Genomic DNA, 24,784 nt, shown 5'->3' with positions numbered 1-24,784 from the left:
TGACATCTGCAGAAATCCAGTCTCATGCACCCCTAAAAAAAAGCTTTACTGATTTGAATTCTTGTGCTGACTATCGAGGGATTCTGATATGTTAGCTTCTGCTTGGGAATTTAGATATGCTGATATTCCTTAAGAAAAACAGGTAAATGCCAATGACACAAGGGAATTGCCTTATTTTGTATTCTGCTTTATTTATTTTATTAAGGAATTGTTAAGGAATAACTTTTTTCCATTATATACAGTAGATAATTCCAAAAAAATCTCATCTCAGTTGAACTATTTTTCCAAAGTAATTAATATGAAAAATATGCAGGGTTTTTTCTTTTTTTTTTTTTTGGGGGGGGGGGGTCAGAAAGTAACACAAAAAAAAAAAAAGAGGAAATATCCATCCATTTATTTTCTATACCACTTATCCCATTTGGGGTCATGGGGGCTGGAGCCTACCCCGACTGTCATTGGGCGAAAGGCGGGGTACACCCTGGACTGGTTGCTAGTCAATCACAGGGCTGACATATAGAGACAGAATACCAGGCACATTAACATTCACACCTATGGCCAATTTAGGGTCACCATTTAACCTAATGAGCATGTCTTTGGTGGTGGGAGGGAGCCGGAGAACCTGGAGAGAACCCACACGTGCACAGAAAGAACATGCAATGTCTGCACAGAAAGACCCTGACCAGGAAGTGAACCAGGGACCTTCTTGCTATGAGGCAACAGCGCTTAGGAGGAAATATATTTTCCAAATTTCCTACTGAAAAGTGAACTGAAAAAAACAGTGGTGATCTGGATCACTCCCAAAATCTAATTTGCCGATAACTCCCTCCCCGGTGGGGTGGAGACACAGTGAGGCAAAGCACTGGCTTCACCACGTGTGGACTGTCATGGCGGAAGCACCCAAGGTCTCACTGGACGACTGGAAGTCATGGCTTAGGGTAAATATTTCTCTATTCCTCCCAGCATTGTGAGTATTCTCGCTACAATTTGCCGTCTTTCTCTCTGTTACGCTCCGACTCATCTCTTCGACCAGGCGTGCGTCTTTCAAACTCTATAAACTCCAAAACTTTGAATAGAAACACACCAAAAACATGCTGTTGCGATTGAGGTTACTCATGTCCGCCATCTCCTGGTGTAAAGTGGTAACAGCGCCATTAGCGCTATCTCCCAATAGTAAAGAATCTTTTAAAAAATTCCTGGATCCGGACGGTGATCCGGATCAGTCCCAAAATCTAATCAGTTCTTCCTTATGCCATTTCTGACATTTCCTAAAAAAATTCATGTAAATCCATCCATGACTTTTTGAGTTATGTTGCTAACAAACAAACAAACAAACAAACCCACCCGATCACATAACCTCCTTGGCGGAGGTAATTAATGTACACTTTAACTTTAAAGCTTTCATTAAACAAAACAGGATTGGAATGTATCCTTACATCCCTGCTCCTGATTGGTCAGATTCATAATTCTGACATATCTGATATTTCGGTCGTGTGACTGCGTAGTCACAGTGAGAGATGAGGCACAAGCACATTCCCCAGATTCGGGATGTATTTTTCCTTTGTAAACTGTCAGACGGCATCTGAAATCACCTTAAAACAGAAAGCATGATTGTTCAACGTGCTTTCCCTTCTGACCATAAAAGATATGAACCAGCAGGAAATATCTCAATGAGTCAGTTCCAGGTGCAAGCTTTCTTTTGGTGAACAATGACAGCCATTATTTTTTTTCTTCCGTCAAACAGGCCTTCACCTGAGAGTAAAGGGATGATCCTTACTCTACATTATATGGCCACAAACGGTAAAATATACTTTATACCAACACTTTATTTGTTCTTAAATTCTAAAGTTTGGTTAATTCTAACAAGTAATTTCAGTGGAATGAATGCCAGATATAACAGACATGGATTAAAACATTACTGAATTTCATTTTTTCATAGGTTAAGCTACCAGCCAAAAGTTTAAATAATCAAGGATAAATCAACAATCCTACTGACTGATGTTTTCTGATGGCCTGTTTTAAAATGGCACGGCCTCGGTCATTCATAGCACCACCTAATCAATCTTTAAAACAGTAGACTCAGTGATTAATAAAAACACTGGACTATAAATGACTAATCAACCTGGAAGCCCAAATATGTCCTCCTTTATAAGCTGGACCATATCAATAAAACATTAGTTAATATTAAATTGGTGCATATTACAGAGTGGTACCAAAAGTTTAATAATCACTTTGGGTTAATCTACTATCAATAATGCATTCAGGTTGACTCAATCAGCTCTCAAAGACATTTATCTTCTTTGAGATAACTGGAGGGGAATTTAGCAGTAGGAAAAGTCTGAGATTTTTAATAAGTTACATAACAGGAATATTAGCTCATCCTGTTATCAGCCCCGTTCCTGGAGCGGTGCAAGGACGAGTGAGGGGAAGACAAGGTCAGACTGGGGGCATCAACTGGGACAAAACAATCTACAGCCACCAGTTTCTTTGCTGTGTTTTGCAGCCGAGATTCTGAAAATGTGATGTAAATAATTCCCTACAGAGTATCTCAGAGCCAGCTTTGAGAATGAGAAAAGGCCACAATATTCAATGAAAACATTTCGGTCCTGGTCTAAGCCGCACATTCTAACACAAAAGCAGAAAAGCATGCTGGGTAATGGTGATTCATGAACAGTCTGAAAGGTGGGAAGTTTCCACTGCAGTTGTTACTGCTGGGGGCTGAGTTACTCTCGCTGTGAGGAACCTAAACCAAACCCTAATAACTGACCAGGGAAACAGAGTCAGCGTCCTCACGGGGCTGAGTATTTATGTTTCCATTCACCCCACATTGTTTCAAACTCATCTCCCTTTCTTCGTCTGTTTCTAATGAGCATGATCTTGAAGGATGTGACTTAGGAAAACTGAAGAAACAGCTGTGTTAGCACAGCTTGTATTAGTGATGAAAATTAGTAACAGGTGCCTATTTTTTTTTTCTCTTTCCAGCAAAGAATTGCATGCCATTTCTACGGGAGAAACCCTGTGACATTCTCAATTACACTCGCTGCAACAATAATCTCTCATTATTAGATTTTTAAAGCTCCTGTATAGAATTTTAGGTTTGTGTCATTTTTGGTGCCCCCTGTTGGACAAAAGGGTAAAACCTTATCTTATAGCTTAAATTGCACAGTGCATTTCCTTTACAGTAAAATGAATTATCCACAGCAACAATTATTCCAACAAATTATTGCTACATACCATAACTTACTTCAGCTGGCACCTACCCCACAGCCATGGTTATCAGCTTACCCCTGCAGGGACAGTCACAGTTTACTCTCCATTGTTGAACTCACTACACACACACAGGCTGAGTTTACATGCAAACATGCACAAACAGGATCCCCATGGACATGCACTAAAGGAGAGATGTCGGAGTGATGGCTTCGCTGCTCTCGCTGACGCACTGCTGGGAGCTGTTGGGGGTTCAGTGCCTTGCTTGAAGGAACTTCAACAGTCCTTGGGAAATGAACTGGAACGTCTCCAGCTACCAGGCTAAAGTCCAAAAATGGTGCGAACAAGACTTGAACCCTCAACGATGAACAGATTGGAGTTTGAAGTCATAAGGTAAAAACTGTAGGCATTTTCATGTACATTTGAGAATTTTATTTGTATATTTTTGGGAGTTTGATTGTGAATTTTGTGTGTGTGTGTGTTGGGGGGGGGGGCATACTATTCGTGGATATTTCAGGGAGTTTCTTTGGCTGTTAAAGGACAGTGGTTCTCTGGACCCTAAATACAAAAAAACAAACATACATTGACAAACATTTTGAGCAAAGAGACAAGAAAAACAAACATGTTTAAAAGCACATCCTTAGTAACAGGCATCTCATTTACCTCATTCTCCAGAGACAGCATGGAAATTTGGTACATTTTTTAGAAATTTTCCTGTTATCTTTAAAAACAGCTTTCTTCTCCAAGAAAAGGAGATAAGTAAGAGGAAGGTTCAAGACTGAAATTGACTCATAATCATAGGAAACTTTAGAAATACATGTACAAATTTACCCTTTGTCCTTTGTCCACTTAGGGCTTCTGTATGAAGAATGCCTTACTCTTTGTTTTCCTCACCAAAATTTGCGACCCACTGAAAAAAAGCTTCACACCCCCACTTTTGGGTCTCAACCCACCAGTGGAAAACCACTGTTTTGGGGTGTATTTGCTTGAAATTTTTCATGACTTTTTATGGAATTTTAGGGGAAATTTTTAAAGGAATGTTAAGGAATGTTTCATTAGCCTCACAGTGTAATTGCAGAGGACATTTTTGTGCGTAACTCTACTCTCCTAACACTGCAGATTTATTGGGCCTTATTTTTCTGAAAACCTTAAAATATGACTTATGGAATTATGCTATGACGCGAATAACTTGGTCCACCATCAAAAAGACTCCACCAATTCTCTCTGAATGACTAACACCATTTCTGACTGCCTGAAGACTCCCAACAATTGACCAAAACAGATGCTCTTCTGCAGAAACGGAACATCTGAAGATTTGTGGACATCATTTTTGGTCAAAACTACTTGATGACAGAGCTTTTAAATTTACCTGGTCCTTTTGATCCCAAGTGTTTTTGACCAGGTTGGTATTTTTTTGACAAAAGGGGTTAAAGGAAAGCATTGTATCTATTTAACTTTGTTAAAGAGGATTTTACAGTTTCATCTTTAATGGTGTAACATAATGAGTGGCTATTAGTCAATTTGATTACTCATAGCTTCTTTAATAATCAAACAGGTGTTATCTATGTAGGCATGTAAAACTATCCTTAAATATCCCCTCTTACATCAGTTACACAGTTATTTTTAACTAGCTCACACTTTTGTCCCTCTATGTTCAGTTTGCTCGCAAGACGAGACAAAAAAAGTGTCAAATAATCGAGGAGAAGAGTGAAGGCGGACTGGATGTCTATGTCAACATCAGCAGAGGTGCTGTCACTGATTAACCAGTGTTAGAAAAAACTGTGACATGCATCATCTATTCCTGGATGTGCAATAGACATTTTGGCATTTTTAAGTAAATGTTTAAGCTCATCAATCATACAAGACCACATCATCTGCATAAAAAGTCACCACCGCTGTTAATGCATGCCCACCCACAAACATACATACGGTGCATGCATACATCTGAGACATAATAAACCTAGCTCAGCATTCACAGATCGTCCAGTGCCAAGCTCCACACAGCGCAGATGGTACAAAGAGAGAGAGAGAGAGAAGATGGAGGGAGAGAGAAGCAACAAGAGAGGTCTGTGACACCTCTCTCTCTGCCCACACTAAAGCTGCCTATTATCTAATCCTTCACACCACGGAGAGGGGGGTCGGGGATGGTCACATAGGCAAAGAAAGCAAGACATACAGTCAATGCCAAAAAAGGAGAGGGAGAAAATCATCATCGTCGCCACAGTGGCGTTCTGCTGGCGGTAAAACAAGGCATCATTGTACTGACCGAGTGATGGAGCTGTTACAGCTCTCTCTCTCGCTGTTTGACTGACAGCCAAGCCTGACTCAGGCCTACCAAGGCAACCAAGTCAGAGCCTGGAAATTACCAAAGTATAACTTCTGTACTCAGCACTCGTGAGACTCCAAGATGCCATGATTACAGCAGCAGAGCAGAAAGTATAAATGACATATGAGCTGATGACTGCAGTGGTGAATTCACCAAAACTACCATCTGGGGTTGGACTGGTGGCTGTGAAGATGCTCAGGCTTCACCACCGCTGAGGAATCATCACACTCAATTTTAATGAATTTTAGCTGAAACTCCATTTTCTTCTACTTTTATCCCTCCAAAAATAATGTCTGTCTACAACAGGCTATCCTTAAGGTAAGGTAGTCACAATACCAGTTTCAATCATAACTAGCAAATTATAATTTTTTTCTTACAACTTAAACAGAGGGTCTAGTCCACCGATATGAGGCACTTTGTTGTTGCTTAGCTTGTCATTTTAATGGATTGATTACTCTAAGAAAGTTTGGTATCAGCGAGTACATGAGTTTATGCACCGATCCGATACCGTTTGGTTTAACTTTATATTTGGCTTTGATTAGCCATGCTAAATGTTAGCGCTACCCAGAAATCAATTCTTCTTCACTGCCAGAAAACACTGCATGTACAAGCTACCATTTTCAGAGCGGCAAAGAAAAACCAAAGGACCCACTGCAGCAGCAAAGAATTGCGGCTGCGTGACATTTTTCCTCTGAATGTGATCGTTAAAATGCCTTCCAGACCGGTGCTGTCAGTCTGCACAGTCAGTTCAGAAAGGTCATACAGGTGTCAGATCGGTACTCAGTGTTGGCCAGTACCCTACAACTTGGTATCAGAAATGGTATTGGGAAGGAATAAATGGTATTGGAACATCTCTAGTCAGGAACATACATTTTACCATTTTATTGCAAAATGGATATACAGTTTTACTTGGAGGAGAAAGCTCTGCTCAAAAGATGGTCCCTGGGTTAGTAAAGCAACATGCTTTGACTTTACAGGGAGTGCATATCGAAACACCCATATGGATTGATACATTTATGATATTGTGTACTCAATACAATTAAATTAATTAATCCATGGTAGCATGAGGGTGCAACAAGCTATATGTAATAAAGGAGGAGGCTGGGGTGGAGAAGCTTAAGCTTTGCTGGCAGCTGTAGTAGCTTGGTCAGTATTAATGCAAGCAGAGATTAATGAGAAGTATGTCATATTTAAATACGCCACTGTGTTGAGAGAAAGAGTGGTGATTGCAAGACTAAAAGCAAAGATACTGGAATATTTGGAGTTTCTTCAAACACCAGAAAGTCAGGAGTTCGATGTGAGTCATGCAAGCTGTGCAGCAAACAAGGTAAAACACTGCTGCAACACAAGTCTTCATCGTCACACGATAACAGCTTAATGAGCCGACACCAGCACTGGTAATGAAGGCTGAGGCAGCTGCTTCAGACTGAGAATAGCGCTGTTTAATCCCCTCTTGTCGGTTCATTAAAGAAGCGGTGGTGCTGTTTTATGCAAAAGTAAAGCAAAAAGTCATTCTTGCTAATGAAAGTGGGCTTATAGTAGTGTGGAACCACAAAATAATATTAAAAAAAAACAGAAACAACAGCAACAGAAACAACAGAAAGATTTATTAATAGCTAAGTGATAGTAAAATAGACCATTTAAATTTGACTTGGATCTATGAGGATCTGAAATTTGAATGTTTCAAAGTGTAGGAAACTTTCAACTATACTTCTTCTGTTATCCTCTACAATAGATGCAAGCTGATATGGTTAATTTAGTGACATGTTTTTAGGGCATCTATTATCCCAAATCAACATGCATCATGATACATATCATTTAGTGAGGCTGCTATTTAAAAGCATGAGTGTAGTCAGCAGCAGTTTAGTTACATTGGTAGAGTAGACACACAAATATGGAGGCTATAGTCCTTGACATACTGTACTGGTTTTGGGATTAGGACTGCTTGGTGCGTGTCTTCCACCACTCTCTCTGCTCATATTTTCCTTTCTCTCTTTAGTTGTCCTATCAAAATGAAGGCAAAAGCCCCCCCAAAAAACCTTAGAATAAATGAATAAATTTAAACATTGTATTCTGTAGATAATCTAGAGTAACAAAAATTCTAGTTTTACATCAAGTGAGCACAAAAGCAGATCTACCCTCACTGATTCTGCTGTGCATGCAGAAATTTTATAACCTCTGTCAACCAAACCTGCACTCATAATCTCAAACATAAATAATCTGCTTTACCACTGATGATACATAAGACTTAAATGAGACAATAAGACACTCTGATTAAAAATAGATGAGTTAGATCCTCGGAAAATCTAAGTTTGAACGATGGTCAGAGTGCCAAATGGCACTGTGACAGTTTTCACTATGTGAATAAATCTCTTCTGCTTCTCACCTCTATTATTGTCCACAGTCTACAGGAGAGCTTTGTTCTTGTCCCTGGCTTTAAAACTACACATTCTGCTGCTACACCTGTTACAAAAATATATATATATTATTGAAGAAAATACCACTGTTCTCACACATGCGCTGCTGAAACTTCTAGAAAACTTCAGGAGAATCTAATCAGAGAGCTGCTCTTCCACATGTCCCTCATAGTGTGAGGTTGTCCTGCTAGTCAGAGGGGATGGACATCCACAGAGAGAGCACACAATTTAAAATGACACAGTAGATATCCAAGATGATGGACGACATGCTAGTCTGACACTAACATTGCACCAGATAAACTGTCATCCCCCTTGTATACTCACAGGGAATATATCAGACTGTTTCCGAATGCATTCACAAATCGGCTTACTTCGATTTCATGCAGGAGTTTTACAAGAAGACGGTCGGGAAAAAGTCCAAATAAAATCAAGGGTGGAAAGTTTAGCTGTTTTTGTGCACACATGTACAAAATTCCTGAATTTTCCCAACATTTTCAGGAAAACCAGCACCTCACATGCACATCCAAGACAATCAAAACAAGGGAAAAAGGTGCCAATTTGTAGAGGGTAAATTCTCTTAAGCTTATTTTGTGCTTTGCTTGTTGTCTGACTGCTCAGAGCGCTTACTCATTCACATCCATCCACACAGATAGAACAGACTGCTGTGTAAAGAGTCCACCAGTATAGGCTAATCCATTCATTCCTATTCATACACATGGCACTGGCGCTGCAGTGGCAGCAGACTGGGGTAAAGTGACTTGCCCAATGACGCTACAGCATTTTACTGCAAGAGCTGGGCATCAAAGTAGGGATGCACAATGTTGGGTTTTTGCTGATATCTGATAGGCCGATGTTCTCACCAATACCAATGCAGACTTATTCAAACTGTTTTTTATCATAATAAACACCGAGAGTCTCCAGAGCACATAGAGGCTGAGTCATGAAGATCTGAGGGAGGAGCGAGGAAGTAGACAGTCTGATAGTTGTTTTATTTTTGGGGCTTCATTCAAAATGTTCAGGGCTTAGAGTGGGCCTTCTTAACTATATGGCATTTTAGGCAACACATGTAGGTTGTTCACAATCATGTGATCCCAAAAGCTTGATGGGGGGCAGGAAGTTGGTGACAGCTGTAAGGGGGGTGAATAGGAACAGAGGAAAGTTAGTACTTGACAGCTCTAAATGGATCTGTATGCTGCATTTATCAACAGAAAATACCTACACATATTGAGTACGATCCCTAACGCTACAAAAAGGTTTTTTCCCCCACAGTTTAGTAGATTTACCTGGCATGGCAATTCAGCAAATTGTTCAGTCCTGCAGACCTTAGCCTTGTCTAGCCGGATGAAGGCGTCAAGAAAAGTCTTATGCCGAGCCAAGAGGCTAGCTGAGCCCCTTTAACAAATAAAAAAAAATCCTCATTCAGTCATAAACATGCTTTTAATTGAAACGGTGATACACTATAAACTGAATAAACCTTGTAGGAAAAGCACCCGAGTAATGATGTGCTGTTCATGAGCGAACCTGTTTTACAAAATGTCCCTTTAATGTGAGACGCCTAAGCCAGCTCTCTTTGATCACCATTTTTCTTTCCTATATTCTTTCTTTATTTGATCCACAATTGGACAGAGTTCTCAATTTTTGACTGCTACTGAACTTTTTTGTTTGAATATTTTGTTACTTTTGGGACACAAAGGTGGCTTGAGAAGTAAAAATTATTTTATTTTTGTACCTTAAACACTTAGCATGGTCATAAACAGCTCAAAACATGGTCTTTTTGGCAGCATTTCTCTATGCAGAAATCACTACTTGCCCCCCAAATGGAGTTCTCAGCCACTGTGTGATGTCATCTGCAAAGAATCTACACCTGATTGTACAGTTGTACATTTTTGCCAATATTTAAGGCCAACTGGTGATTTACACTGCCAATATAACAGCTGCAATATTGTCAAAAATGGTTATGCTGATACCAATATTTAACTTTGGCTCTCCTTCTGAACCACAGCCATCCTGCGGGGACCAAAAAAAATTAACTAAAAAAAAAAAAAAAATGTGGATTTGTACCTTTTTAAAGTAAAGTCAGCTTGACAAATCCATTCGCATTCACATCCCAAAACATGTCTGCAATTTTTTATGAGTTAAGAGCATGCATGACAACAATTCAAGACTAGATATGGACCTTTTTTATGAAAAGCACCAAGTCTGTTGTACAATGCCATGACTACCATTTAAGCACAAATGAAAACTTTAAAACAGGGTTTATGGCTTCCCAACATCTTGAGCAAGCATATGAAACAGTAGTCCACATCTGGAACAAATTTGCAGCACTCAACCTGCCTGCTGGGCTAAAAATATTCCAGATCCTTTCAATATTTCCCAAGCAGATGAGGCACACAGGCAGCAGAGAAGAAAACTGTTACATAAATTTAATTTCTCTCCAGTAGAGAAATTGTAGTGGACTCCAACTTCTGGATTAATGATTGAACAAGACAAGGAAACTCTCACCACATGAAACAGGTCGATACAGCCTGACACATGACAGTCAAAGAGTTGACTGCACCACAACAGAAAAGTAATGAGGTCACTGGTCTGCAAGAGGAAGACTACTGAATGCCAGAGGTCAGTGTCATGTGTATCAGCTGCAAAGACAACAGAAGATGACAGGAGGGGAGGAGGGGAGCATGTAGAGGAGGGGTCGGCATGAGAAAGAGAGGCAAAATATCTCCAGGCTTTGCATGACATTCCAGCTGCAGGGACTAACTTTCACAAAGGGGTGTGAGGGAGGGGGCACAGCAGATCACACACCTGTGGAGTAGCACAGGACTTACTGCAGCCTTTCATTGATAAAAAGTGCACAAAAGCACAACTTAAGCACTGACTTTCTGAGCAAAAACACTCATCTTTTCACCATGGCAGGACACAGCTCCACCTTAACACCTTTAATACAGGGTTTGTGCACAAACACAAAGAAGCAAAAGGGTCAAACACACTGCCTATTCTTCTGTGATCCAAAGGAGTGCCACAGTGACACATATCTCCCCTACGCCAGGGACACAAATAGACCAGAGCAGATTCAGAGAGAAATAGAGACAGAGAGGGAGAGAGGGGAGACATTACCAACCTGCCCTCTATTTGGAGCCCACATGTTGCTCAGTCCCCTCGATCCACTTCTCAGCTCAGTTGAATGGCCGACAATGCTAACACAGAAACAAACAAAAAACCCACTCCAGCCTGGGCAGGCAGTGAAGTGTCCAAGCAGCAGCCACAGACAGCTTAGTCCTCCTCTGCAACTCAGTGAGTGTAGCTGAGAAAAAACTAACAGTGAACTCTCTCCAAGTCCTCAGAAAGGGAGGGAGGGAGCTGTGAAACTCTGCACCAATCAGAGGAGCAGGTTCTGCCCACAGAGTCCTGCCATTGGAGGAAAAAGAAGCTCAGGATTCTAGTGGAGTAGGAGGAGTCCTCTAGGGAGAAAGTACTGATACTGGTCCTGTTACTATCTCATCATTTCACACTTTTCTTCTTGGTTTTGTCTTGTTCAAATAAACCGGTGCAACTTGATTGCTCCCATACATCTACATCTATCCAAATCAGTGCATTTTATACTCTTCAATGATTTGCAGAAGCACAAAACAGTTAAAAACTTCAACAGCAATGGCAAAAACAAGGGTTTTTGTGCATGCAAATTTAACCAAGCCAAAGGTAATGAAAAAATACTGGGGATTTGGACATAGATGTATGAGTATTCTCATATAAACCAGTTTAAGGTATGCTATTGGAACAATTTAGGGAGCTTTCTATGAAGTGTAGCACTTTTAGTGATCATATTTTGTCAGTTTTTTGATGACACAGAGCCACAGGGTCCCTCTGCTGACTCAAAACAGATCTCTTACTCCATCTAGTGGGTAAAGGATATATTGCACCTCTTATAACAAGAAATCTCACTTGTGCCTTGGCTGGGAAATGCAGATCATTCAGAAAATATTCAGACCCCCTTCACTTTTTTTTCAATTTTGTTATGTTGCAGCCTGATGCTACAGTTTGTTTGATTCATTTTTTCTCTCATTAACCTGCACTCAATAAGTTAAATTGATTGGGCATAATTTGGAAATTCATTCATCATTATGTAGAAGGCTAACCTGACACGCCAGATGAATTCCACCAGACTCCGCACGTGCCTGAAAGAACTGCCCCTAGTCGCTGATTGGTCCTGTCACTCTCTAACAGGGCCCAAATCGTTTGCAAGATGGATTTGCCAGTGAGAAACAAGGAAATAGGTGTATCCATCTGCTTTGCAAGGTTAATAGAAGGCCTCACAGCTGACTATGTATACAAGAGATAAAACCAAGCCAAAAGAACTGGCTGCAGAGCTCAGAGACAGGATTGTTGACAGGCACACATCTGGGGAAGGCTACATGGTTCCCAAGAGCACAGTGGCTCTCATAATTCTCAAATGGAAGAAGTTTGGCATAACCAGGACTCTTCCAATCAGGGGAATCACTCTGACTGAGCTCCAGAGATCCTGTGTAAAGTTGGAAGGACAACCATCATTGCAGCTCTCCATAGATCTGGGCTTTATGGCAGAGTGGCTAAATGGAAGTCTCTCCTCAGTGCAAAACACATGAAAGCCTGCTTGGAGTTTGCAAAAAAAAAGCACCTGAAGGACTCTCAGTGGCTCAGGGACAACTGTGAATAACCTAGTGTGACCCAGCCAGAGCCTTGACTTGAACCCTATCAAACATCTCCAGAGAGACCAGATAATGGCTGTCTACCAACGGTCCCCATCCAAGCTGACTGAGCTTGAGAGGATTTGCAGAAGGAATGTCGGAAAATCCCCCAGTCCAGATGTGCAAAGCTTATTGGGTCATATTCAAAAAGGCTCAAGACTGTAATTGCAGGCCGCAGCATAACAAACCTGAAAACATGAAGGGGGTCTGAATACTTTCTGAATGCACTGAATGTGCGTCTGAATGGAAGGGACTTTACCCCGTTGTCTTCCACCACACCCTGTGAGCGTGATTTCAGACTAAATGACACCCAAAGCACCAAGTTTTAACAGCACACTTCAGATATTTACGCACAAGACAAAGCACGGGCAAATAAGGCAGGAGAGTTAAAGTGGTGAAGTGTATTGCATGTGCAGGAAGCACAGCTGTAAAGTCATAAAAAGACCAAACATGGAAATGAGCAGCAGGAAGCATACGAGACAGCTCCTGCTTCATATATGACACTGAGCTATACAGAGTGAACAGAAAAATCTCAGTTAACTCCAAAATAACAGTGAAGATACTCTTTTTAAAAAGTGAAAGCTCTTGATGTTTAAGCAGGATGAAAGTTTGAGCTCCTGTTTTAGCTATTATTATCACAGTTGTTTAGAGCAAAAATCCAATATCAGTCGGTTAATGTTTCACAAGATGGGACTAATAATCAAAGTACCATTCACATGCATAAACCACCACTACTTCACATAAATCACAACCTGGACTAATATAGACATAAATGACCATAGACTGATACATACCTGATAGACTGGGTTTAAAAGGTCTCAAAAGACACAGCTGTCTCTCTTCAATTCTTCCTTGTCTCTCTCTTCCTTTCTTGTTTATAATCTCTCCTGGTCTCTGCCTCTCTCACATCATGATTCAGTGGTCATAAACATAATGGCATCTCCTGGTAAACACAGCACAAAGGGCAGAGAGATAACAAAAGCATGAGTATCACATCAGAGTGGTAAAAATAGGAATAAACATCACAATGTTTATTATATCCACACTTATACAAAAGCCTATAGCTAGCTGTCACAAAATGGTTGGAATTGCCTCAAAATGCCAATATCAGTCATATTTACGATGATATTATTATTCTCTAGAGTCAGAGAAAGCAAGAACTATATCAGTGATAATAATCAGTTCCTCCCAGCCAACGCCCTGTAAAGATCAGTAAAGCTTTATAAGCTCAAAACTGATCAAGACTAGCTTTTTATGATATCTTACCTTGAGACAAATACCTTTTTGATAAAAAATTAATAAATTAATTATGAGAAATGACATAAAAAATAGATGAATTTAACGTTACAATTAGTTTACTTTTGCTGGTCAGGCTAGCTGGCAGTATTAGCAACAGCTCCTGCTAGCTAATGGAATTTTACAGTATCCTGTCATTGATTAACATATCTAAATGTCCAGAGTGGATAAAATGACTTACATTCATTACATCAGCGGAGGTACAGATGCCTTAGAGCTCCTTGATTCAGACACTTGCTCCCGAGCAGTGTCTCCCAGTCCCTGCTGCTGGAAAACACCCCCACAGCATGATGCTGCCACCACCATGCTTCACTGTTGGGATGGCATCAGGCAGGTGGTGAGCAGAGCCTGGGTTCCTCCTGACATAAAGCTTTGCATTGAAGCTGCATAGGTAAACCTTGGTTTTATCAGACCAGAGACTCTTGCATGCGTGTTTTCTTGTGTTTTGCACTGAGGAGAGGCTTCTGTTCCACCATAAAGCCCAGATCAGAGGAGGCCTGCAGTAACAGTTGTCCTTCTGTCTCCACACATGTATCTAGAGTTCAGTCAGAGTCACCATCAGGTCCTTGGTCATCTCTCGTTCTCAGGCCCATCCCCCTTGATTTGCCCAGACTGGCTGGGTGACCAGCTTTTGGAAGAGTCCTGGTTCTTCCGTTCTTCTGAGATTTTTTTTGTAGCCTTCCCCAGATCTGTGCCTGTCAACAGTCCTGCACTGTAAGCCCGGATCATAAGCAGTTTTACCATTAGGCAAAGGTAGGCAATTGCCTGGGGCCTCGTCCATAAGGGGGGCCTCAAGAATTTGCCTAGGTTTGTTTTCCTACAATTGTAGCTCACTTACGTTTTTGCCACTCCCCAGGTCAAAGAAAATTATTCATTGTTTAGCATTTAGAGCTGTGAGGAGCGCAGCTGCAGCATCACCTCTACTCTCTCAGTGAGTCTTGTCTCCACACCTCTGACTAGTTTCTTGCACAAGGGTCTTAACAAATGTCAGACAGAGGATTTTGCCTTGTAGTACCAAAGTTCTTCCCCTGAGTGTGATTAAAACAGCTGCTCTCAGGATAACAAACACTTTCTCTGCGTTATTGTCCCTCAACCACAAACGCATACATCGCATCACGCTTTGGTGAGCGACTTAGTTCAATCTCCAGCCTGATTTCATCTTATATTAAAACAAATCTGTAATGCCAGAATAATATAACCCAATTTTATTTACATAAGATCTTATTTTATGTCATTAAGAAGTGAACTTGTGGTCTTAAATACTTTAATTTAAACAGAACATCATGTATAAATCCTGTGGCATATTTAACTCCAGCTCTCATTAAATGGTAGAAATTCTCCTAACGGTGAAAATGACTCAGTAACTGAACATTCAATCCTAGTCTGGATGTGTCCTAGGACAAGTGAGGTCGGCATGTTTGATCTTGGCAAAGCTCATCCATGATTACGCATGGAGATGGCCCATCCAGCCCCCGACCCAAAGTGAGTTTGACACCCCTGTTTTCCTACAGTACAGTATGATTCAATGAAAAAATAGCTGAAAATAGAGCCTATTGTATTTTTCTCTAAATAACATAATAAAACCCACGTAATACAGCTGATTTGAAGCAGAAACACAAATTAACTGCATTAGGTTCTTAATGGAACCTTGGACCAGATACACTTACTAAGATATTGTACCTGAAAACATGAAACCCTAAGAACAGGAGAGTACATGAACTTCAGAAAATGATGAACAAAAGCCACGAGTTTGTGCATTTTTTATTCTCTAAGGTGGGTGCAGTTTGTCCGGCTTGATTTAACCAACTATTCACTAATACTTAACCTAACATATGTTGGTTATAATGCAGATATTCTTACACTGAATGAAGTTAAATGTGTTATTAGTGGAGCACTGCCCACTGTACTGCTTCTGTTGAATCACGTTTATATGGTGGTCATCAAAGAAGTTGAGGTGAGTCATATTGGGGGGGGCTCACACTAGTCTTTGCCTGGGGCCTCCAAGTCACTAAAACCGCCCCTGGCCTGGATGAGTTGAATTTAGTTTTAAAAATTGAGGAAACCGGTTACCTTAAAAGAGTTAAGTAATGTATAATCAAAACTTGAGTGAATTTAACTTGTGCTTTTAAGTACAACAAACTAAATGCCATGTTGATTTAACTTTAAATCTCTTACAAAGTCAAACGCCCCTAGTTGTGTTGGTTATCTATCCTTCTGTAATAACAAATCAGCTCTATGTCAGTGTTAATTCTACTCCCACAGTGTTAAATTTAATACCTAAGCTATGTAAACGTAGTTCTCCAACTTCTCACTTACCCCGCAAACAATTTCACTCATGGTGAAAAGTTTAAAAATTTAAAAATCTTGAACAATCCACTAAAAACATGAGCAAAGGACTCCAAGCAATGGTTAGTGTACAATAGGCATCATCTAAACACATCCAAAAACAACTCAGAACATCTCAAACACATATAAATACTCCGCATGAGGGCATCATGGGAAATTTATTCAAATTTTGAAACAAGAGTGGGCGGGGCTTAAATCACGACTCTCTGCAGAGTTGATGGGATCAACACTGTCAAACAACTCCAACACTGAAGACCACAATGCAAAGGAGTTAAAGAGGCGTGGTTCTGACTAAAACTTGGTATTTTAAGGGCATTTAACTTAAATTTATTCACACATTTAATTATGTCTACAAATTAGTAGCATATACTTAGCATTTTATAGTAATGCAATCAAATTTAGATATTTTATGTACATTGTAATCAAATCTTTTAATTAGACATAAAGTCTGGGTTTACAGTGTGTCTCTGAGCTCTGCAGGCCGTTCCTCTGACCTCATGGCTTGGTTTTGGTTCTGATATGCATTGTCAGATGTGAGGCCTTCTCAAGAGAGGCACATGTCTTTCCAAATCATGTCCGATCAGTTTAATTTGGCACAGGTTGACTCCAATCAAGGTGTAGAAACCTCTCAGCAAATCCAGAGAAATGGGAGGAGCCTAAGCTGCATTTACAGTGTTGTCAAAAAGGGTCTGAATACTTATGTCAGTGTGAGATTTCAGCTTTTATTTTTACTTTATATGCAAAATTTCTAAAACTCTGTTTATACTATGTCATGATGGGGTACTGTGTGTAGATTAATGAAAATACATTTTTGTTTGTTTGTTTGTTTTTCTTTAACACCAGGCTGCAACATGAGAAAATTGAAAAAAGTGGGGATGGGTCTAAATATTTTCTGAATGTATGTATGACAGTCTATTTTAAGACCCTCAGAGCTGGTGTAATGTTATGATTTTGTCCTCATCTAGAGATTCTTTTGTTTTCTCAAACAAGTAGACAGAACTCCCAGTCACCACTGCCCTAAATGCACCTGTAGGTGGCGGTGCAGCACTGGCCTCGTTGCACACCAGCCTCTCCGGAACAGCGCAACTTCACATGTGGGCTGTGTGATGCTTTGCGCACTGGGAGTCTGGACCCATAGCAGGAATGTGCACCAGCACTGGAGCAGCAGAGTCGGATGTCTGAACAACTTTATTCAACTTAAACCCACAGGAGTCTTACTTCAGTGACTATGTTGACACCACATCGTAGCTTCGTGGTCATTGTGGCTTTGATAAAACTGACTCCGTTTTTTCACACGGTGGTTGTTTTCACTGTGGTTGTTGTTAACCCGTTTGTCTTTGGCTGAATTGAACCTGAGGATGTTGACGCTGCTGCAGCATCATAACGACCCTGCCTCTGACTCACCTCTGCATGCTGCACTTTGCAAGTTGTCAACAGACCCACTGCTCTTTTCTTCTCCACTGAACTCTTTTGGACTCCTTTACGCATGAGGGATTCCTTTTTTTATCCAACAAGGAGAAAACTATTCTTCACTATTAGAAAGGATTCCTGAGATTGCTTGCCCTTTTTTCCCCTATTTTTGGAGAACAGATGTCTTCGCCAGTTTGTCTTTTCCCTGCTGTATTGACTTTGCTTGGAATACACATGGGTGATGTTTAGCGCTCACATTTCCAATCAGATTGTTTTGCAACAGCTAAAATAGTAGCCGTTGATTGTCTTTTTGGATCCCACTAACAATCTGTTGCTGGTGAGAACCGTCTTTCCACTCTGGGATCTCATTGGCGCGCAAGGATTTTGGTTTTACGCACGGCTGCCGACCTTTGCCAGTTAACTCTACAGGTAAACTCCAGATGATGAGAGTAAAAAGGAGTGCAAAGGGGCTTATAGAGTCCCAAACCTGGGGTGTCTCTGCCCCGTGAATAACCGCTAGCATGCCCTCTTGGCCCAATCGGTCGCAGTGCCTCTCCCATAGTAACTGCAGCTGGGAGGAGACCCACAATGCCACATGGGACGCTGACTTCGGCCTTCCTCCTCTCAACTACTACTCCATCCCTCTCCTCACTGTCATCACCATCGCTTGCACGCTGCTCTTTCTGGTCGGTGTTGCCGGAAATGTCATGACTATTTTGGTGGTGAGCAAATACCGAGACATGCGCACTACTACTAACTTGTACCTGTGCAGCATGGCCGTCTCAGACCTGCTCATCTTCCTCTGCATGCCCCTGGACCTGTACCGGATGTGGAGATACAGGCCTTGGCGCTTTGGTGACGCGCTCTGTAAGCTGTTTCAGTTCGTGTCAGAGTCGTGCACCTACTCCACCATCCTCAGCATCACTGCTCTGTCCGTGGAGCGCTACCTGGCGATCTGTTTCCCGCTGCGCGCCAAGGCCGTGGTGACCAAAAGGCGAGTGCGTGGACTTATTCTCCTCCTGTGGACAGTGTCCCTTCTGAGCGCGGGGCCTGTGTTTGTCATGGTGGGAGTGGAGCGTGACACAATGGGTGTGCCAGGGATGAATGAGACTGGTTCAACCCTGGAGGACGGGGACACACGAGAGTGTAAGATGACGCATTACGCAGTGGAGTCAGGGCTGATGGGGGCCATGGTGTGGTTGAGCTCGGTTTTCTTCTTCATGCCAGTGTTTTGCCTCACGGTACTCTACAGCCTTATAGGCCGCAGGCTGTGGCAGAGACACAGGGAGACGAACATAAACTCTCGCGTGGCACACAGGGACAAGAGCAACAGACAGACCATCAAGATGCTGGGTAAGTTTGGAGAGCGCGTAAATTACGCAAAACATTTCAAGTTTCATATTTGTCATCAAGCAGTGAACATGAATTTATCAGTTAACTACATCTAATTTCTGTTTATAATATTTAAAAGTAGGGATGTAAACAGATATATTTCTAATTGCAATAAATCTCAGAATTTCTGTAGTTAATCGCATCCTTTGGATCACATTTTAAAATTGTCAGAAACTAATGGCAATTGACTTCCTGTTTGGATAAAGACATGCTTTTTGATAGATTAAAGATTATGACATGAATTTAACCACGGAAAAGGTAACTTGTTATGGATTGAAAGGGAAATGAAGGAACAGTGAAAGGTAAATGCTTGCTGACTTTTGACTTATCCACTGATCTGTATGTGAGGATTTTTTTTTTTTAAAGTAAAATGAGATGTTCAGGAGCAGTAGTATCTTATAGAGTAAAATAAAGAAAACAGGGGCAGAGAGTGAAAAGATGAAAAAGATGGAGGAGAAGAAAGCAGGGACAGAGGGCGAGAAGATGATGATGGAGAAGAAGCAAACAGTGACAGAGAGCGAGAAGATGAAGAGAATTGAGGAGAAGAAAGCAGGGACAGAAAGCGAGATGAGAAGGATGATGAAGAAGAATCAAGCAGGGACAGAGAGTGAGATGATGAGGATGATGAAGGAGAAGAACACAAGGACAGAGGGTGAGAAGATGAGGATGATGAAGGAGAAGCAAGCAGGGACAGAGGGTGAAGATGATGAATAAGATCGAGGAGAAGAAAGCAGGGACAGAGAGCGAGAAGATGAGGATGATGCAGGAGAAGAAAGCAGGGACAGAGGGTGAAGATGATGAATAAGATCGAGGAGAAGAAAGCAGGGACAGAGAGCGAGAAGATGAGGATGATGAAGAAGAATCAAGCAGAAACAGAGAGTGAAAAGATAAGGATGATGGAGGAGAAGAAAGCAGAGACAGAGAGTGAGATGATGAATATGATGGAGGAGGGGAAGCAAGCAGGGATGGAGAGTGAGATGTTCATACATAGACACCACACTTTGACCTTGGCTGGCCAGCTAAGGGAGGCCCTTGAGCCAACATTTTTTGTGGTCCATTTTTACTAAAAACGTGCAAAAATTCAGGGAGAAGTTGTGCCCATCTATTACACTGTATAGTCTAGCTTCCTGGCTGATATAACCAGCGAGTCCTTCATAAAAGAGCAATGCTCACTGAAATCACATGAGGCTAATCCCACTACTGTCACATACCTCATATAACTCAACTTCAAAATACCGAAATATGCCTTTAATTTATTGGGATTAAAAAGGTTAGTCTTAACAGCTCTTATTAAAAGACAAATCAAACATATAGATGAAGAGGATACATTCCTTAATACCCCTATTCTAACCACTACGTTCTCTCTTCCTTTGCCGTCCCACTTTCGCTTCTTCATCTCCCTCCTCCTCTTCCTCTTGCAGTGGTGGTCGTCCTAGCTTTCGTCTTATGCTGGCTGCCGTTCCACGTGGGTCGCTACCTGCAGTTTCGTTCCTTGGACGCCCCCTCCCCTCTGCTGTCCGTGTTGTCTGAGTACTGCAGTTTCGTATCTGTGGTTCTCTTCTACCTAAGCGCCGCCATCAATCCCATCCTCTACAACACCATGTCCTGGAAGTACAGGGGAGCTGCAGCGCGCCTCTTTGGCCTCGCAGACACCCAGCCTCAACGAGGACGCACAGCCAGCACCTTGAAGGGAGACGGCTCGAACGGCTGGACGGAATCAACAGTCAGTTATTGAACGTTTGAGTGCTGGTCATGCACAACCCAGACAAAAAAAAAAAAAAAAAAAAAAACACTTATTTGCCAGGAAGATGACACAACGTGCTTTACACGTGAGGCACTTGCAGTGTCTGGAAATGAGGGGACCGAAAACAGCACTGCAAGTGTTTCTTCTACTTAACAGCATGCATCAATTGATTTTCAATTCCCCCTGAACTTTTACAGCTGGATAATCTCAGCAAGTAACATTTTTCAGTCTCTTCAATTCTCAGAGAAGGACCAATGATGACGTGCAAAATGAACAACAGCCTCCTTAAACAATGCATCGATCCACTTGTATAAAAAAACTCAGAAGAGCAAGGGTGTGCACGCTCATGAAAAGCACACACATTTATATATACCATCGATACATTCAATGCCTTATATTGTATTTACATTCTGGATGACAAAGAAAGCACTGTAGAGCTTTGTGGCACTTCTCTGTACTCTTTTAGAGGGGGAGGGGGAAGTGTGTGTGCGCCTGTGTGATTTAGTGAGTGGGGGTTTGTGTGTGCATGAGTGTGAGGGAGAAAGTGTCTGTGCTCAATGCCCTGTATCTTGGAAATCTAAGTCCATGCTATGCTGCCGCAAAGGGCCAATGCGGGGGGTGGATGCCAACATTCTCAATACGTGTCATTGTGTCTGATTTTGTCGTGACTTGTGTCAAAAAATCACGCGTAATGCCCTTTATTATCTTTAGAAAATAAACATGAGGAGGCAGGGGTTGAGCTGAGTTGAAATGTTTGAGATCTGAGGCCTCAGGAGAATTGAAGGGTCCATCTTAAAAAAGCATCCTTTACAGCCAACAACATTTCTTTTAAATGCAGCTGTTCTCAAAGTCATTGTCACTCTACTAACCTGTTTCATAACTGCATGGAGATATTTCACATTCATGTAGGCAACCTCCCTTACAAAGCATCTAGGATCGGCAAGACTTTCAATAAAATTCTCAGAAGGTGACTGGATAAACATTCTGTCTGTCACATTCAGGAAGGGCCAACCAGAGTGACAAAATGAGGCATTAGATATGCACAGCTCCAGTGCTAACCTGAGCTCTACAGGCTACAATAGCATTTTAACAGTGGAGCGTGTTGGTGGCTAAAACTCATGCCGAATCCTATCAGGGAAAGTGCAAAACATGTTCTCTGCTAAGAGGAGCCTTTAGTGAGGCTCTTTGCATTTGTTTTAATTAAGAAATGAGGTTGATGTCTGAATAAACTGCCACTTTTCTAAAGCTACATCCAAGCCAATCACTACCCTGGCAGCAACCATCATATACACCCACTTACAGTACAATTCAACCCCAATCGCAAACTCATGCAGGTCTGCAGAAATGCAAAAGCACCTCTTCTGTCATGAAAAGCTTTCACTGCGGTTCTTTGCTCTTCTTTGGATAAAGAAATGAAGCCCAGTTCTGATAAAACTGTAGCTATACTGTAGCTACATCCAAGCTAATTGCTGCACTAGTGGCAGCCATTGCTATTGCGTCACAGTACAACTTAACCCCATCTGTAGCTGGCACCATGTTTCCTCAAATGATGGTTATTGGACCAACCGGATTTTTGTTTGGCACGAACGTCACAGATCAGAGCTTTGCAAGATGGATTTGCCTGATGACAGGAATGGAGTCTGGCCAATCTATTTGCTTTGCAAGGCTAAAAGTTTACAGTTGGCACTATTCATTTAAAAAAATAGCATATAAAGCAAAATGCAAGGTTCTTGATTTAGATATATTTTCAAAATTACAGAATTTGTTTAGACTAATTTTTAGTATTGCAGTGTAAGTGTAGTTGCTTTCAAGAATGACATTTCCATGTCCATTTGTATACAAAAAAGTTTCTTATTGCATTTATTGATCATAACACAGAGGGAAAAAAACTTTCACCAGCATTAAAGCTTTTGAGAAAACATCCTCTGCTTTTAAGAGAACATCTGGGACTTTTAAGAAAACATACGGAGCTTTTAAGAGAACATCTGGGGCTTTTTAGAAAACATCTGAGACTATTTAGAAAAAATCTGGGGCTTTTAAGTTAACATCCTGGGCGTTTTAGAAAGCATCAGGGGCTTTTGAGAAGATATCTGGGGCTTAAGCCCTGTAAGCCACCCCATTGCTCTGCCGAGGAAGGTTACCACAGGGATGTTATGATATTGAGTTTATGACAACTTATGCAACTGTGGATGAGTCAAATAGATTTGTTAAATACATATTTTGGTGTCTGATTCTGCTTCTCTGGTTTGATGTCTGTAGATAGGCGAGGTGTACAGGAGTGGTTTTAGCAATGAGGAGTCCCAGTCAGGGACTAATGTGAGGCCCTATCCCGTCACGATGTCATTTAGCAGACGCTTTTGTCCAACATAAGCAAAGATTGTTCCTACATAACTGTAGAAACATCAGTAAGCCAGGGTGAGATCTGAGCTGAGACGATTGTGTCATGTGGTAGAAAGGATAGGAACAGCTGGGTATCGTCTGCATAGCAGTCATAAGAGAAGGCATGGGAGTGGATGGTTGCACAAAATGAGGTTGTGCATATCGAGAAAAGAAGGGGATTAAGCACTGAACCTTGAGGCCCCCCTCATGATAAGCCTTGTGGTTTGGATGCTCCTTCCCTCAGTGATGCTCTGAACGATGGTAGGCCTTGAGCATTTGAGGGCAGACCCTGAGATATGAAATTATTCATAAAGGAAATATAATGTGATACTCCAGGGCACACAGGGGAGACAAAGAGAATAACATTAAACTTAAGGCAGTTGTAGGTGAACAAAGTAATTTGGAGCATCTCTTGTCATGTAAAAACCCAGGACATACCCAAATGTGAAGTAAAGATATTCAAATAGCAAAGAGCTCTTTGTAAGCTTTTAGAGAAGCATCACAATTCAACATATCGTTATATTTTAACACATCCCTCAGCAAGGTTGGACTTTTAAACTTTTAAAGATGCCCACAATTGGTGCAACATATACTTTTCTGCAAAAAAAAAAACAAAAAAAAAATATTTACTGCAAGACATTTTACCACACAGAAATCCACAAATTCATTGGTTTAATGTAACTACAATCTGCTTGATATGAAAACATTTTTGGGCTTTTTGAGGGGCTTGGACTTTGCTTTTGAGGGCCAGGATCCTCCTTAGGGACGTCTTTGGATAATCATGATCTATTTAGATGCGTTTTATTCACACCTGGCCCTTTACCTACATTGATCATGCATTAATCATTAAAAGTAACTTTAACTTTATACCTCATATCTGATGCAGACTTATATTGACTATATCCTACTTTTGCCCCGTGGTAAAACCATGTATGATGGTCATGGTTCATAGAATGACATGCCTCAGGTATAACACTGTGTCATCCATCTGATTTGACTTTATTGAATGTATTATGTACCCATTTGGACAATAAGTGTGATTTAAGTGATATTGTTTGCTTGCTTTTACTTGTACATAGATGTGTTGTAATTCTCAGAGCTGTTCTCTCAGATGGTTTTAAATCTCAGCAGCAGCCTCCACTGATGCTCCAAACATGGCCTTCATGCTACGATGAATGTATTATCTCTGGTTATTAATGTTCCTGACTGTAAATACTGATGTCCTTACATGATGTTAACCTACGGGATGTAAAGTAATGACAAATATTTTGTTAATTTTGAAAATGTCTGTGATGTATTTGTTGATGATAAAGTCTTGTTGAAGTAAAAAATGAAGGAAAACTCACTCTTTTTCTGTCCTTCTGTCAATGATATCTGAAGCACATCCCTCTGAAAGATTGTCAGACACATGTGCTGATAGTTTAAGGATTTATTTAAGTCCAAAATAAACATAAAAGGTGGTAACATGACTTTTTTGTAAATTAGAAACCAATTTTACTCATAATATTTCAGAGAATTCTAACCTTATGCCTCTATGAGGCTACTGAGA

The 24,784-nt window shown here is 41.1% G+C and overlaps 2 protein-coding genes across 4 annotated transcripts in view; one reads left to right on the top strand and one right to left on the bottom strand.

Moving 5' to 3' along the window:
- pld1a (phospholipase D1a) overlaps positions 1-13,492 on the bottom strand; it is a 63,912-nt gene extending 50,420 nt beyond the window's left edge. For 2 of the 3 annotated variants that reach the window (XM_041812408.1, XM_041812410.1), the window contains exon 1: positions 11,066-11,239. The gene's annotated coding sequence lies outside the window, so the exon portion shown is untranslated. Of the gene's footprint in view, positions 1-11,065; positions 11,240-13,462 lie in introns of those variants that run through there. The other variant, XM_041812409.1, reaches the window with a different exon arrangement.
- Positions 13,493-18,241: 4,749 nt separating this feature from the next.
- Positions 18,242-20,847, top strand: ghsra (growth hormone secretagogue receptor a). The gene is made up of 2 exons (XM_041813187.1): positions 18,242-19,073; positions 20,534-20,847. Exons 1-2 carry the CDS (start codon positions 18,242-18,244, stop codon positions 20,845-20,847), a joined length of 1,146 nt encoding a protein of 381 aa, XP_041669121.1.
- Positions 20,848-24,784: the final 3,937 nt, after the last annotated feature.

Source organism: Cheilinus undulatus, linkage group 18 (genome assembly GCF_018320785.1).
Source record: "Cheilinus undulatus linkage group 18, ASM1832078v1, whole genome shotgun sequence".
NCBI classification, from domain to species: domain Eukaryota; kingdom Metazoa; phylum Chordata; class Actinopteri; order Labriformes; family Labridae; genus Cheilinus; species Cheilinus undulatus.
This window is presented reverse-complemented; position numbering and strand designations above follow the sequence as displayed.

Coding starts and splice junctions, on each gene's coding strand:
- ghsra (XM_041813187.1), top strand. CDS start 18,242: ATGCCCTCTTGGCCCAATCGGTCGCAGTGCCTCTCCCATAGTAACTGC. Junction 19,074..20,533: donor ACAGACCATCAAGATGCTGG/GTAAGTTTGGAG, acceptor TTCCTCTTGCAG/TGGTGGTCGTCCTAGCTTTC.